At 43.3% G+C, this 16,852-nt stretch overlaps 2 protein-coding genes across 2 annotated transcripts in view; one reads left to right on the forward strand and one right to left on the reverse strand.

The window, feature by feature from the left end:
- SYCP2L (synaptonemal complex protein 2 like) overlaps positions 1–2,587 on the forward strand; it is a 70,678-nt gene extending 68,091 nt beyond the window's left edge. Inside the window, exons 27-28 of the mRNA XM_007466416.1 lie at positions 2,083–2,152; positions 2,513–2,587. Of these exons, the coding sequence (XP_007466478.1) occupies positions 2,083–2,152; positions 2,513–2,587 (145 nt within the window). The remainder of the gene's footprint in view (positions 1–2,082; positions 2,153–2,512) is intronic.
- Positions 2,588–7,469: 4,882 nt separating this feature from the next.
- The window catches only part of ELOVL2 (ELOVL fatty acid elongase 2), a 67,411-nt gene continuing 58,028 nt past the window's right edge, over positions 7,470–16,852 (reverse strand). The window contains 4 exon segments of the mRNA XM_007466404.1: positions 7,470–7,721; positions 9,661–9,795; positions 10,202–10,326; positions 13,403–13,574. Of these exon segments, the coding sequence (XP_007466466.1) occupies positions 7,596–7,721; positions 9,661–9,795; positions 10,202–10,326; positions 13,403–13,574 (558 nt within the window). The 3' untranslated portion in view covers positions 7,470–7,595.

Consider the following 16,852-nt stretch of genomic DNA (forward strand, 5'->3'; position numbering starts at 1 on the left):
GGTACCTTAATGCTCTGTGCTCATTCACTCCAAACGGAATTCCTGAGACCAGTCAAGTTGGAATAGTCTGTAATATGTTGGTAGTTTGTCCATTTGTTTACAAAGGTTAACCTTTTGTATTAAAATTTCATCAGAAAATAGGAAATTTAGGATGTTTAGCAACTTGGAGTGATTTGCTTTTTTTTTTTTTTAATGATTTTTTAAATTAAAATTGATTTTTGAGAAGCATCTTCAAGTTATTTGGGGGCGGGGAAACCTCAGCATCTGTATATATACTACTTAGTATACCTCTTTAAGGGAGGGTTTCCTTTTATTTTCATAGCTCAGATGAAAATGGTGTTGTATTTTGAAATAGTTACTCTTTCATTTGATCTGCACGTATTCTAGTTTCTGTAGAACTTTAACAAAACTACCAGCTTTAGCAGAGGAGAAATATTCATCTTTCAGTAATTACTAAATGCTCTAATAAAGTCTGGTGCATGAAGTTGTATATACAGTTGAGTGAATTTATTTTAGGAACATGAAACCTACATAAGTTCAGGCCATCTACAAAGTAACTTTGCTCAAGATTGGATAAGTACAGTTAAAGACTAGACTGAAAACTAGCTTATACATTATATAATTAAGTTACATAATATAGCTTATTTATAGTTTAATTAGCCTAAAACCATCTTTACAACCCCAATTTGTCATCATTTTTCTTGAAAATTTTTTAATGAGCTATGTTATAGTATATTGTTGTAAGCTTTATAGAGTATAAAAGTGTTTAATTAACTTCGTTTTTAGACGTGATTAACATTTAACTCAGAGGACTTTGAGTAAAGCAGATTACCCTCCATAAAGTGGGTGGGCCTCGTTCAGTCAGCTGAAGGCCTTAAGAGCAAAGACTGAGGTTGCTGGAAGAAGTCTCTGTTTCAAGATTGCAGCATAGAAATTCTGCCTGAGTTTCCAGTCTATTGGCCAGCCCTGCAGATTTCACACGTGCCAACTCCCACAATTTTGGGAGCCAACTGCTGAAAAGTATCTCTCCCCCATCTGTAAGTTATTTATACATATATTTTGTAAGTCAGGATATCTATATGTATATCCTATTGGTTCTGTTTCTCTGGAGAATCCTGACTAATACAGGGTGTCTCAAAACCAGTGTAGTTGAGACCTCTCCAAGGAGCCTAAGGAATGAAGTGTGTGTGTATGTGTGTGTGTGTCAGAAAGGTGGGCAGGGGGTCGGAGTGGTTAGAATATATGGACAGTAAGTGTCAGTTCGGAATTTTGGTGCTAGAAAACTAGTATGTTAAGTAAAGCAATAAATCTCCAACATGAAAAAAACTCAGCTTTGCCTTTGGTCAAGGAAAGCTGGAAAAACTTGTTGCCACATGGATTAGGATCTATCGAGCAGAGGCCCCGCCTGTACCTGGTCAGGCTCTTATGTTTCTGGTCATTTAACCATTTGATTCTCCCATTTATGATGTGGTCATTATTACTGACCTGATAACAGAGAAACAAATGCCGTCTGCGTTCCAGAGCACTGGTCACTACTGGCTGAAACTCCTCTTACCGGGAATTCAGGTAAGCTAGGGGCGTGCCTTTCGGTTTTTCCATTGGGTCACTGGATTTCTTTCTTTATGTGGCACAGGCATTTTTAATTGTTTATAACAGGACATGGTGGCTGTGTAATGTGTCGGCTAGGCTGACCTGAATTTCCCAGAATCCCTGCTCCTGTACTTTTCTGGTGAGAGTGGACTACAGAGAGAGTCCAGTGGGAGGCTTGCAGGGCAGAGTAGCGGGTTTGCCATTTTGTGTGCACATGCCCTGTGGCCTGTCTGCTGACTCCCCTCAGTGCCCTGAGGCAGATGCTGGGCCTGCAGCTACTCTGCCTTCCCCTGATCCTCTGTCAGCTCCTCCTCTGGGCCAGGTGTGTGCATAGCTCTGTGACACAGGCCCTGGCTTTTGCAGGTCACCCTCATCCCCAAGGTCAGAGGCAGCTGGGCTGGCAGTCTGTCCTCGGGAGCTCCAGCTCTGGGCTTGCTCTCGGGTCTTCCCCACTCCATATCTATCCCCTCTTCTTGACTGTCTGCCGTGTAGACTTCAAGCTCCAACATCGGACCTGACGACAACAGCCTTGCAGAGGCTGCTTAATCACTCGCACAGCTGTGTAAGGTCAAGTTCTGTAGGGATATATGTGGGTATCACCTAGTGGTTCTGCTTCTCAGCTTGGACACTAATAGTGCAATCGTTTGTCTTTTTCGGTTGTCAAAAGAAGAAAAAAACTTCAAATAGGCTTCAAAAGTGTGATTATTCTCACTTGGTGATGGTGTCTCAGTTGTCTTGGTCATTTTTCTCGAGCCAGGAGTAGTAGCACGGTGTTGTGAGCTGAATCAGGAATAAACAAACAGTGGCCTCAGCATTCATCTTTGGTTCCCCACGTGAATGAGGGGAGACTGAATCCTGACATGTTTAACAGCATAAACAGCATATTCTTACCATTTTGTGATAACCCCCGTTTTCCCTCTAGGGTGTGCCCACTGGACAAGAGCTCTTTGAGCAGAGACCTTGTCTGATCTCTTCACCATTTTATTCCAAACCCTAGTGCGATGCCTGGCATGTGGGGGGCACTGGAGGAAGTGCCTCAGCATTGCGGAGGGGATCGTGACTCCCATTAGAGTCCTGGGTGTTTAACCTCTGGAGTTTCCTTGGACAAAGTTTCCTCCTTGTCTGTCTGGAGAATTCCTCACCCATCAAGACAGCTCAGGCACTGTCTCCTTTGGGAAAGTTTTCGAGGTAAGCTGTTTTCAGTACTTCTGTTATTTTATAATTAAACGTTTCTCCATCTACGTTACCAGACTGTGAACTCTAAGGGCACATATTTCATCTGGGTCACTTCCCGAGTGTATCCCGAGTGTAATATACAGCACTGGGAAGGTAAGAGTTGATGAGCTTTGCAATTGAACATTACTATTTCTAGTAGAGTCTATCAAAGCCCATAGGATTAAACTAGCCTTAAAAAAAAAAAAGGCTGGTTCTACATGGACTGTCTTTGGTAGACGGCTTAAATCTTTCAGAGAAATTTGCCACTTGCAATATTTATCATTGGGGTCACAGTCAACAGGAAAGTTCATTTCCCTCGAAGTACATGACATCAGTCCAGGCAAAACTGTGCAGAATTTTTTTCAGTGCTCAGATCTCACGAATTGAGGTGCCTCCCGGGGTCAGCTAGGTTCACAGGCCAAGTGTAAAAGGCTGCGTGGTGGTAACCATCTCAAGGGAACAGACTGGTGCATGCAAATGCCATGGTCCATGCCGGAGCTTGGAGAGCGCCCACAATGGCTGTGCTGAGTCTCACGCCAGCTGGGCTGCCACAGGGGATTTGGCCTCAGACGGCATCATAATGGGCTCCCAGTGGGTTGCCCGTAAGAGCCATACTGACTGCATTTACAGAGCGCTCAATGAGGGTATGACTTTCAGATTTACGTGTCCTCTTAGTGTCATCCCAGTGTTCCCTCAACGCAGCTTCTCAAGACAGAAAAATGACCTACAAATCAGTAGCTTTTTTTTTTAATCCCCCATGACTGAAAGTCACGTGTTACTTACTGAAGGTCAAGGGATATTTTAGGTGGAGTGTAGTTTAGGTGTCATAAGAGTGATTATTTCTTTACCTGCCCTGGAGTAGAACTCTTCTTTAATGTGAATGTAATTTGATTCTGAAGAAAATCTAAATAATGAATTTAAGTAGTAATAATAAATTTAGTAATAAAAACACACTGAACTTTCCCTTATTTGGAGACACTAAAATTTACTTAGGTGAACGTTTATCATGTATAAGCAGCTGCTAGTTTGCAACGACAGTTACTGTGCTTTAATTAATTGGTTCCACCCGTTGTTTAAAATAATGAAATCCCAGCAGATTAAGGGGAGGCTCTTTAGCCCCATGCAGAGAGGGCTCCACGCCCTTAAGTCTCTGCCAGGCTTCACCAAGGTCAAGCCTCAGCTCACATGCCTCTACTCCTGAGCTGCGGTGGCCTCCCGTCTGCCCGTCTCTGTGACGGGAGAGGCCAGAGCTGCAGAGCATGGCACCATGTTGTTTGTGCCTAATCTTCTCTCTCCAGCCAATCCAGTATTCCTGCCCGGGTTACCCTGTAAAGCGGTTTTTGTGGTAACCCTTATATCCTCTGCTTAGCTAATTGGTCTTAACTTTTCCTTATGAATGACCATTTTCTGAAATAGTTTAACTTGGTATATGAATACTACGTAAAGGTAACAATGTTACATAAAAGCCCACTGCTGACTGAAATGAATTTAAACATCTAAAATTAACTGCTAAAATGTCACTTTAAAAAAATTCCTGAGTAATAGGTCACTTGGAACAGCAAGTTCTTTGAACCAAACAAAAAGAATCACAACATGCTTTAGTGTACAAATCAATTTATTATACAACAATTATACAGAATGCTTTTTATCTACAAAGAAAAATGGCTTCTCTTGCCTCCCCGGCTGCCCCAATCACGATACGTTCTTAACATACAAGTATTTTCAAAGGAAAACCAAAAAAGTGATATCCTTATTTTCCAAATAAGGAAGTACCCAGAAACATAAAATGATATGGAAACACTGGAAAGGACTAGACTGGTCTCTTACACAGCTAGTTCTCCATCACAGGAAACAGCATTTTGCCTTAAAAATACTTCTCTAATGGGGAGGACGTACCCCCTGCACAGTGTGCCTAAATAGTTCAGTATATAATTTCAATGGGTTGAAATTTCTATATTTAACTCCATTCAATAACATTCCATTTTGTTACTTAAAAAAATTGGAATTAGCAACATATATGCCTACAGTATTCATTTAAATGTTTTCATACCTATGAGTAAGAGGAAATTTATTTGGGGAAAAAACATTTCTTTTTTTGACAAATTATACAGATTTTTTTTAAAGCTGTGCTTTAGGTAAATCACATTAAAAGTAAACGTTTAAAATTGTAACACTTAGAAACAGGTGAAGACATTTACCTGACTCAGTTTTTGTGACTAAGACTTTATATAGCTCTGTATTTTTTTTTTTTTTTACCAGCCCTTGAATGGTTTAAGGCAATAAGTGTTTCATTAAGCTTCTCTAGAATTAAAGACCAAGTTGGAAATAAGCATCCTGAAACCTCTAGCCAAATTTGAGCTTGAAAGTGTAAACTAACCAAGTTTTTTCCTTTGATCAGAGAGGCTTCCAGCTGCCTGGGCTTTCTCCTTCAGCTGAAGGATGCTTCCCTCCCTGTTGTGCAGATATGAAGCCCAGCAAAGCATCCAGAACTGCAGGTATGAGGCCAAGTGGTGAGCCCAGGGCCTCACTGACGATTAAAAATAAGCTGGAGCCAGTGACTGACCAGTGATGTCTGTCTTCTGAGTCTCATTTTTACCTGCGGTGAGTGCACTTTGGTAACAGATTTTAGCTCATGTCTGAGACGTAAAACTGAACTACAGCCCAGCTGCTCCAGGGTGCTTCGTCCTCAGCCTGTCGCGGGTTTTGTCACAGAGGAGTGCTGAGCCATGCTTGAAGCGAGCCCTCGTTTTAAAGTGAGTTTCTGGGAGAGAACGAGACGTATAACCGTGCAGGTATGATGTGATGGAAGCGGAGATTAAGCACCCTAAAGCAAGTCAGTTTTTGTTTTTTTTTGTTTTTTTTTTCCTTGCGTTATGCGGGCCTCTCACTGTTGTGGCCTCTCCCATTTGCGGAGCACAGGCTCCGGACGCGCAGGCTCAGTGGCCATGGCTCACGGGCCCAGCCGCTCCGCGGCATGTGGGATCCTCCCGAAACGGGGCACGAACCCGCGTCTCCTGCATCGGCAGGCGGACTCTCAAGCACTGCGCCACCAGGGAAGCCCAGCAAGTCAGTTTTAAAAAGCTATTTAGAAAGATCCAAGAGTAAGGGGGCATCAGACAGAAGATGTCTGTTCGTTAGAAATGGGTCAACTGGCAGAGAAGGGGCTACAGGGCACGATGCCCTCACCGTGAAGACTGGACTAAGGTCAGTCACCTTTCAGTGCAGCAGAATCCCAAGGGGCTTTTACAGGAAACAGAAGAGTTGGTTTCCTCAGCGTATGTGTCAGTACCGAAGTGTGTTTGTTTTCCTGTAGTTAACAAAACATTTTTTTCCAAATACTCATAAAAAAAAGAAATGCCCCCAAAAGGACAAAGTCATTCCCAAACAGACTGTAATGTGTTGGGGCAATGGTGAAAATGCCTTTCTGGCACTTAAGCCTCTGATATCCATGTTATGACCTAAAAACTTCTTAAAATAAGGTAGGAAAGAAGATAAAGCATCAAAGTTGGCAAATCTTGTTTTATAGGGTATAAAAATTTTACAGTATATCAATCTTCATCAGATCTTCAGAAAATATCCTCAGTTTCCATTCTTGGGACAATTTATAATAGTAAATAATAGCCCCACCGCTGGGAGAAGGTCCTGCTAACCTTCCTCTGCTCCCGTGCTTCTCAGTGGAGCTCGTGTTACTTGGAGCAGGGAAAGGAAGCGCCGAGTTTGCCAAACTGGTGCTTTTCGTTGTGGCTCGTTCCCAGCACCTTCCCATAGCCCTCTTTTCCTATTTTCAATAATGTAACCTGCAAAGAGTGACAGCAAGTATTTGGGGGATAATACTCACAAGGAGGCTCATAAGAAATCGTCGGCAAGTTCAATGTCTATTTTGCCCCCAATGCTCTATTAATTCTGACTTATTAATAGTCCAGTGACATATCATTCTAAGAAAAAGGGCCCACTGGACTCGAGTCCTTGTCAGAAAGGAAATGGGCAAAGTCAGTTCCTGCTTTTAAAACTGAGCATTGCATCTGTATCCTAACCTGGGGCACCTTGACATCGGAGGTAGATGTGAATATATGAATAATGAAGGAAACCCAATTAAAGCTGAGGAACGACTCCTACCCAAGCCCGAGCTGTGAAGGTTTTGGTAGAAGATTTTTCTTCAAAGTAAAAAAAAAAAAAAAAAATACGAACTTTGTTACCACGTCACTAGAGAATTAGGAGTAGCTGTGGGAATTTGACACTCCAGAGACCGACGAGAGAGAAAAGTTTTGCTGGGCTTTCCATTTATGTGACCATTTGAATATTTTCTGGGGTTGATTCATAAAGGAACAAATGGACTGATTACTTTATGTACTGAGAGTCATTGCTGAAGATAGATTAGAGCATACCCTGTATTTAGAAGACAATTAACATTTTGCTTTAAACGTTTTAAATCTGAACAAAACTCTAACTTCTTATTTGCAGACTTGCTGTGAGAAACAGTGCTCCCTGTGTCCTGGCTTTGTAGGTGCAGAAGGCTTTATCAAGAGAGTGTCTGGTGAGGGGTTAGGTCGGTGCGGGAAGGAGAGAAGTCGCACCAGTTCTGAGGTCTGCAGAGTTGTCACCTCATTGCCGATGGAAGCATGTCAACAGATTAACCTATTAGCAATATATTAATACATTCCCGGTACAAATGATTTATAAACTCAAAAGAAATTAGTTTATGCTAAAACATATATAACTTTCAATTCAGTCGTTGCTTTAAAACAAGCGAATCTGTTAGGCTAGTATATATGCTTTGTCTTACTCAACATTTATTGTGCTTTCTTGTTTGTTATTCCATTTGTCGCAGTGAAGTAGGCTTTGGAAAAACCATTCTTAACTTCTTGCCCTGCATGTGGGTCTTCCCCATCTTTCTTCGTTGGCTTTTTCCAGTATGTCTGTTGGTTGTGTACATGTTGGAGAGAGAAAGAGAAAAGGATCTTTTAATAAGACCTTGTCTATAATGTGACATATGGTCTAAAACAGTGCATGATCTTCACTGGGTACTGAACTTTCTAGTAAGAATTCTTGTTTGTAATATGACAATTTTTAAGCTTTGGGTTAAAAATAATAGGGTAAAAACAAGAGGGATGCATGAATTCCAACAATGAAAAGTTGTTTCTTTCACCTTACCCACATCAGGTTAGTATTTATGTATTCAGTTTCATGGGATTAGCATTCAAATTATTCTGCATTAGTTGCTTACTTGGAAAGAATATGATTTTTTTGAACTTTTAAATCAGGTACAAGTGACACACAACATTGTTAGTTCAGGTGTACAACATGATTTGATTTGTATATATTGTGAAATGATCACAAAGTCTAGTTTACCATCATCACATATAGGTACAGAACTTTTTTTTTGAGATGAGAACTTTTAACATCTAATCTCTTAGCAACTTTCAAATATGAACTACAGTATTAACTAAAGTCACCATGCTGTATGTTACATCCCCATGACTTATTTAAGGATGTAATTTTTAAAATAAAGCAATGGCATCAACAAGGGTCAACACTGAAGAGCATACACTCAATTTTAAAGGACTAAGACTCCGTCTGAACCAGCAGATGGAACCACAGCTCTGAGCGCCACTGCCCCCTGCTGGGCTACCGATTCCCTTAGCCTTCCTGCAACACTGAGCAATTTTTTGGGGGGGGGATGGGGGGCAGCAGGGCTGGGTGGGGGCTTTGTTTGGTTCTCTCAATGGTTATTTCTTTAGAAATTCTCAAAGGAAACTTTTATCTCTTACAAAAGACAAAGCACTGCTAGTCCAGTTTCAGAAACACAAGAGCTGAAAAGCTGTCAAAAGTTCAGTTCCCACAGTTGTCCTCTGTGTAAAACCACTATGCATTTGCTGAAAGTCAACCCAAACTAAAAAATCAGCAAAGCAGGAGAAAACAGTTGAATACAATTTCAAAAGTACTGTTTTGAATAAACTGTATGTTCTCATTTTTCTTATGAAGGTTTCTATTTCTGCAGCCCACAAAGGAGAGCAATTTAAAATCTACAGCCACGTGAGGCCTGTGCTATTACCACTGCCATCAGTTCTCTTATAACAGTCGCTTTGAAACTGCATTTTGAAAATCTCTTCCACTGAAACTGTTAAAAAGAAAATGACACTTAAGAAAAAGTCAGTGTGACCTTTCCATACTGATTCGCCTTAAAATAATTTTTTTTCCCCCAAATAAACAGTGAGTCTACAGTGTAGCAGTAGATGACATGGAAACAGTTTTTTAATATTAAGTTCATTTAGTCCATGTTTTCCACCGTTCATACAGAATTCCTGGATCTGTGTTACTATACACAGTGTCTAACTTTCAGAGGGCAGACTTCGGTAGCATGGTGCAAATACATGATTCGAATGCATTTTTTTTTTTTTTGCGGTACGCAGGCCTCTCACTGTCGCGGCCTCTCCTGTTGCGGAGCACAGGCTCCGGACGTGCAGGCTCAGCAGCCATGGCTCACGGGCCCAGCTGCTCCGCGGCATGTGGGATCTTCCTGGACCGGGGCACGAACCCGTGTCCCCTGCATCGGCAGGCGGACTCTCAACCACTGCACCACCAGGGAAGCCCTCGAATGCATATTTTTGATAAAACTACATGCATGCATTGAAAAACGTCTAACAAAATGCCCACCAGACCATGAACACTGGTTATCCTGTGAGGAGGACACAGGGAGAGGAGTTGAGAATGCAAGTCTCACTTTGTACTGTGTGCACCTCTGTTATCTGAATTTATCAACAAGCCTGTGCTACCATAAAAATCGGTAAAATTAAATACATAATGCAAAAGTGCACAGTCTAGTGTTTTACAGTTGAATATTTATATTTAACTTACCTGAACATAGAAGTTTAAGAACAGGATGACCAGCGTCAGCATATAAGAAGACTGGAAGATGAGACAGCCGAGGGGGAAGCCGCAGGGCCTCACGACAGCGCTCATGGTGTGGGTGACGGTGAGCACGAACTGCACCTGCAGGGGCGGCAAGGGTGGAACCACTCTGCATTCAGGCAGTTAGAAATCGACGACTCGTACTCCCTACCTCGTGCAGGGGTAAAACAAACAAGACAACGCTGAAGCAGCCCACCGTCCTACCCAGAAACCTTGTTTGCAATTAGGAAGTGTATAAAATTGGCCATGATTAATTTTCTCCTGGAAAAATCACAGTTGAAATCATTTAGGTAAAAATGCTTTAACAGATAGTAATTTCGAAAGTATTCACACAGACGTTTTAGCACACAAGGTTTTGCTCTTAAAAGTCCATTGTCAGAGGAAAACAGGCAGCCTCAACACGCAGAAAAGCCTCTGACCTCCAGGGCTGGGACTGAGGACAGGCAGATGCTTCGCATGCAGAAAAGCCGACAGAGGGATGACGTACCAGCTGAGCCTGTGTGAGATACTTCTTCCACCAGAGGTACTTGCGCACAGACGGAGACACGGAAAGGCCATAGTAAGTGTACATGAGGATGTGGATGAAGCTGTTCAGGGTGGGTCCGAAGAAACCTAGAAAAGTACAGTATAAAGTACTGTTCTTCTAGCAAGTACGACCGTTCGTTGTCAAGTAATACCCTTCCTGTACATCATAATTGAAGACAAATAACAATATGGCACTAACAAAATTCACCCTGACAAATTCACCCTGATTCCTGTGCCATTATCCGGGGGTTCGCCCAAGGTCACCTAGATAGAGGGACTAACCTGGGGTAGGTTTTCAGTCAGTGCCAACCAAACAGGTAACCCCAGATTCGCAAAGGCTTTGCTGCTTCTGTCATTACCACCATCCAATCAGGTGGCAGAATCTGAGGAAGTGTCTTTGCTGTAGCTAAACCTTTGATGAGCCATTTTGATCATAGAAAGAGCCTTCTTTGTTCATAGCTGGACAGGGTGCTAAAGAGTCAAGGAAAATGTATTGCTCTTTGTAGTTCAGTAAATAAAATCTACCTGGCAGGGACCTAGAACCAGAAGATGCTGCAGAAGGTAAGAGAATACAGGGGAGAGGAAAGGTCCAGCAGGATAAGAGGCTGGGGCAGGGGAGAGGCGGGCCTATGGGACTTTCCCAGTAGCCAAGCCACCTCGTGGACTTCTGGAAGAAAGAACGTCTAAAATCCAGTTTTAGGATAGCTCCTGTGCTGAGCTGTGCCGTGGAATTCCCCTTCCCCTGCTATCACCTTCATGAAATCTGACATCAACGTGGGTGAAGCGTGTTTCAGGAAACCAAGGAGCGAGGGCTAAGTTCTAGGTTGGGTCAACCAAGGGTCAAAAGGACTGAGCTGCAAAGAGGTAAGGGGCCGGAGACGGAAACAGGGAACTCGTCGTAAGGATGACATCAATCAATGCAGGCAAAGGGCTCGGAACGGTGCCCAGCACAAAGTGAGCGCTATGCCTCTATGAGCTGTCAGCCCTGTGGGAGAGGAGACAGGCTGTGGAGCCAGGGGACCTCCTAATAGTTCTGTCCCCTTGGACATACTAGTTTGTAAATTTCGTTTCTCATCTGGAAAACAGGTATAGAGTAATTATCTCTTAAGAGTGAGATGCGGTTAAACGAGATAATACTATATAAACTAAAAGGCACTGCACGTATGTTGGTGGTTAACTAATCAATTTAAATTCTCCTGCCTGCTTTCCCAATCCTGGATTAGTGATCTAGACAGATCAAGTCAACGAATAAGAAACAAGAGGAACACCACCAGGAATCTGGCAAGTCCTCATACACGGGCTGGAATAGCTTGTCAGGGCAGTGAATTTATATGAAAACACAAATACAGTTTCAGAGTACCAGGCAGCACAATATTAGTGATGTTTCTCTTCCAACCTGAGTTTTCATTTCCATCCATTAATAAAAGAGTAGTTGCTAATTTTTATAATATTCTAGCTTGAATAGAAATCATCACACACACAGAATTCCTGTGAATGAAATACGATGTCTTTACAAAGTGATTATTCAAGACCGACTTTTAGATGCTTTAGTGAGTTATAAATGAAACTTGATAATCGTGAAACATACTTAACCTTGACAACAGTCCTGCGGTATTGATTTCAGCCTATGATTACAGTGCAAGTCTGTTGTAATCCTAATAACCAAGACCAGAGTATGTCGGTCTAGGAGGCATGAGAAAGCGTCTCTTTTCTCTCTGCTGCACCTCCAACAATTTTTCTTCACACTGGAGTTTAAATTTGCATCTTCACAGTCAATGATGTATTGCAAATACCCTTCGGGTTTTTAAAAATACCATCTCCACAAGCTTTTAAATCCTAGGACAAAACTATTTTAAGTTTTACCTGTTCTGATTTTTCACAGAACACTTTTAAATTCTTGGGTACAAGACAATAAACATCAAATAGAAAAGTACTGTTCTCGCGAGCTCAGTGTTTCTCAAACTGCAGGTCATATAACCGACACATCAGTCAATTGTGAAATCAATATAGTGAGAGTTGTCATTAGCTTTCTGAAAAAGTGAGATCATTTTTTTTTTTAAGTGCATCACAGGCCTTCCCTGGTGGCATGATGGTCAAGAATCCGCCTGCCAATGCAGGGGATGTGGGTTCGAGCCCTGGTCCGGGAAGATCCCACGTGCTGTGGAGCAACGAAGCCCGTGCGCCACAACTACTGAGCCTGCGCTCTACAGCCTGAAAGCCACAACTACTGAAGCCCGCGCGCCTAGAGCCCATGCTCTGCGAGAGAAGCCACTGCGGTGGCAGTGTGTGGCAAACACACCACAATGAAGAGCAGCCCCCCGCTCGCCACAACTAGAGAAAGGCTGTGTGCGGCAACGAAGACCCAACGCAGCGAGAAATAAAGTGCATCACACAGAGCCGGGCTAAATACTGTTTCATGAAATTTGTTTCATACAAAATGTATATATATGAATGAGGACATTGGGTTGTGATATAAAACGTATCACTTATTAAGCTCTCAGTAAAAAGAAAAAGAAAATTGAAAGCTACTGTTCTGGTGGGTCACAGTGACGTGACTTTTAATTTTTCAGAATGGAAAAACAAGCCCCCAAAGTTGATGTGACTCAACCTGTACCACAGCTAAGTGGTGACTGTGGAAGGCGCTGTATTTTTTACAGCTGCAGTTAATGAAGTAAAACTGCTCCAGCTGGGGTATGGGTTTCCGGCCATCGGGCACTTGGTGCACGGAAAAGGAAGCATTTTTAAAATTTATCGTAATACTCAAAGATTTTGCCAGGATCAAAGACAAGAAACAGGACTTCCCTGGTGGCGCAGTGGTTGAGAGTCCGCCTGCCGATGCAGGGGACGCGGGTTCGTGCCCCGGTCCGGGAAGATCCCACATGCCGCGGAGTGGCTGGGCCCGTGAGCCATGGCCGCTGAGCCTGCGCGTCTGGAGCCTGTGCTCCGCAACAGGAGAGGCCACAACGGTGAGAGGCCCGCGTACCGCAAAAAAAAAAAAAAAAAAAAAAAAAAAAAGACAAGAAACGAAACGGCCACTGGCAAAGGTGTGCTTCCCCGTGTGACAAGGAGGCTGGGCCGGGCCCAGTTCTCTCTCCTGAAGGTGTGCGACGCTCAGTATGGGAGACCCATCACACAGAACTGAAAAACTGACAACTTCACTTACTTTGCCCACAAGGTATCCAGTTCAAAACGCACCACCAGATGTTAAACATAGAGGCATGATGGTATACGTGAAGAAAGGTAATCTGACTGGTTTTTTTCCGCAACACAAAAAAGATCGTGTCCAGGAACTCTATTAATTTGGAGTAGTAGTACCACCATAACACTCTGGCTACCTGTACGAAATGTAAAACGGGGAAAAGACAAGGTGAGGCGTGCTGCTGCCGCAGTGCTGCCCGCCTCTGCGTCCCCCCCGCCCCCGTTTGTGCTTCACCAGCGCGCCCGGCTCCCAGACTCTGGAGAAAGCATCTCACCTGGTGTCTTTGCCTCCAGCTCTGCCTTATTCCCAGCAATCCAGCCCCTCTGGTGAAAGGAATTCTCTTTCCAAAATACATTAACTGATCAAGTGGCTCCTCTGCACCTACAGAACCAAGTCTATGATTCTTCGGTTGATACAGGTTCTCCGCGGGCCCGCGGGGCTGCTGTGTCCACTGTCCTCCTCCGAGCACACCCCCGGGCATCCTGTGTGCTGTTCAAGTGGTCGCTTCCTCTCCCTGGAGCCCTGCTACCCCCATATGCCTCATTCTCATGCGTCCAGCATGCCTCCCCTACCCCACGTCTGGCGTGGTCCTGTCATCCTATTAGCACTCCTCTCAAATGCCACCTTGCTCTGGAATGTGACCTCACCCTCCTGTCTCAGGCTGAATCATCCCCTTCTTCATCTGTGGTCCCAAATTACTTTACGCCTCTGTTATCAATAACCACAGTCATGAGCAAGTCTCCTTCCCGCTAGGCTGTAAGTCACTCCGAGGCGGAGAGGGTCTCCTTCACTCCGCTCAGGGCTTAGCAGGCCACCACTGTTGTTCCACTGATTTTGATTCTTCTCTGCTCCTTTACTGTTCATATTTTGTCCCTTAAACATCATGCTCCCTGAAAGCAGTCTAGGACGAAGCCTTTCGTGTCTTTTCCTCAGAAGATGAAAACTCCAGGTGCTTCTCTGCCCTTCAACCCCCAGCCCCAACAGGTCACAGCGAGGGCTTGCTTCCCTCCCAAGTCCCTCACACAGTCCCCATCGCAGGGAGGCACTTTCATTAAAGGCACCGGGCTCTCAGCACTCACAGTTAAACAGAAGAGGAGACACTGTAAGAGGAGCTTTGAAATTAGAATTTAATGCTCTACTATTTACTTCCCATGAAGACACTCATAAGGTGTGCTGGCACCATCGTAAATGTTTGAGGGAATCATTAACCTTCAAAAATATTAAACCAGGGCTTCCCTGGTGGCGCAGTGGTTGAGAGTCCGCCTGCCGATGCAGGGGCCGCGGGTTCATGCCCCAGTCTGGGAAGATCCCACATGCCGCGGAGCGGCTGGGCCCATTAGCCATGGCCGCCAAGCCTGCACATCCGGAGCCTGTGCTCCGCAACGGGAGAGGCCACAACAGTGAGAGGCCCGCGTACCGCAAAAAACAAACAAACAAACAAAATAAGTAAACACATACATACAACAGTGGCTTTTAGAGAACTGCATGGTATCCCAAAGTGTACTAGGTCTGTGATAACAGAAATGAAACGGGTGTAGAGAAATCTATACATCTTACTTTTTTTTTTTTCGGTACGCGGGCCTCTCACTGCTGTGGCCTCTCCCGTTGCGGCGCACAGGCTCCGGACGCGCAGGCTCAGCGGCCATGGCTCACGGGCCCAGCCGCTCCGCGGCACGTGGGATCTTCCCGGACCGGGGCACGAACCCGCGTCCCCTGCATCGGCAGGCGGACTCTCAACCACTGCACCACCAGGGAAGCCCTATACATCTTACTTTTTGTACTATAGCTTTTGAAGATGTTTAAAAATGCTCATCTTAAAATTTTAATTAAAAGGTTTCTACCACCTATTAATAACCCATGTTTTTATTATGGAAATTTTCAAATATTCACAAATGCAGTAAGAGTAAGGAATGCAAACCCTCTGGTATCTATCCCTGAACTTCAAAATTTTCAGTATGATTCCAATTTGTGGAATCAATTCTGTTTCCTACCACTTTTTTTGGGGCGGGGAGGAATGTAACATAAGCAAATACAAAGTGTATCAGTTTATCTATAACAACTTCTAATAGATGGGGAGACTTGAACATAACCACTGAGACACTATTTTTTTAAAAATTTATTTTATACAGCAGGTTCTTATTAGTTTTCTAATTTATACATATTAGTGTATATATGTCAATCCCAGTCTCCCAATTCATCCCACCACCACCACCACCACCACCACCACCACCCCCTTCCCCCCTCCCTTGGTGTCCATATGTTCATTCTCTACATCTGTGTCTCTATTTCTGCCCTGCAAACCTGTTCATCTGTACCATTTTCTAGATTCCACATATATGCATTAATATACGATATTTTTCTCTTTCTTACTTTACTCTGTATGACAGTCTCTAGGTCCATCCACATCTCTACAAATGACCCAATTTCGTTCCTTTTTATGACTGAGTAATATTCCATGGTGTATATGTACCACATCTTCTTTATCCATTCATCTGTCAATGGGCATTTAGGTTGCTTCCATGACCTGGCTATTGTAAATAGTGCTGCAGTGAACATTGGGGTGCATGTGCCTTTTGAATTATGGTTTTCTCTGGGTATATGCCCAGCAGTGGGATTGCTGGGTCATATGGTAATTCTATTTTTAGTTTTTAAGGAACCTCCATACTGTTCTCCATAGTGGCTGTATCAATTTACATTCCCACCAACAGTGCAAGAGGGTTCCCTTTTCTCCACACCCTCTCCAGTATTTGCTGTTTGTAGATTTTCTGATGATGCCCATTCTCACTGGTATGAGGTGATACCTCATTGTAGTTTTGATTTACATTTCTCTAATAATTAGTGATGTTGAGCATCCTTTCATGTGTTTGTGGGCCATCTGTATGTCTTCTCTGGAGAAATGTCTATTTAGGTCTTCTGCCCATTTTTGGATTGGGTTGTTTCTTTAATATTGAGCTGCATGGGCTGTTTATATATTTTGAAGATTAATCCTTTGTCCATTGATTCCTTTGCAAATATGTTCGCCCATTCTGAGGGGTGTCTTTTCCTCTTGTTTATAGTTTTCCTTGCTGTGCAAAAGCTTTTAAGTTTCATTAGGTGAGACACTATCTTATCTCTTATTTAATAAAATTGATGAATCTTTAATGTCTTCTAATAGTCCGTCCACCTTCATATCCACCTGATTTTCTCAAAAGTGTCTTTTTATTGGTTTGTTTAAATCAGGATCAGGGTCCAGCTTGCATTTATTTGACGTGGTTCTTAAGTTTCTTCTAATCAGTAACAGTTCCCTTTCCCTGCTCCCCTGTTTCGTTTCATGTCTTTTCTTTCTTAAACTAGATCAGTTGTACAGAACTTCTAATATGGATTTGGATGACTGTTTCTTCCTCATGTGGTTTAACTTGTTTCTCTACCCGCCCA

The sequence above is a fragment of the Lipotes vexillifer genome, unplaced genomic scaffold (assembly GCF_000442215.2).
Source record: "Lipotes vexillifer unplaced genomic scaffold, Lipotes_vexillifer_v1.1 scaffold444, whole genome shotgun sequence".
Lineage (NCBI taxonomy): Eukaryota > Metazoa > Chordata > Mammalia > Artiodactyla > Lipotidae > Lipotes > Lipotes vexillifer.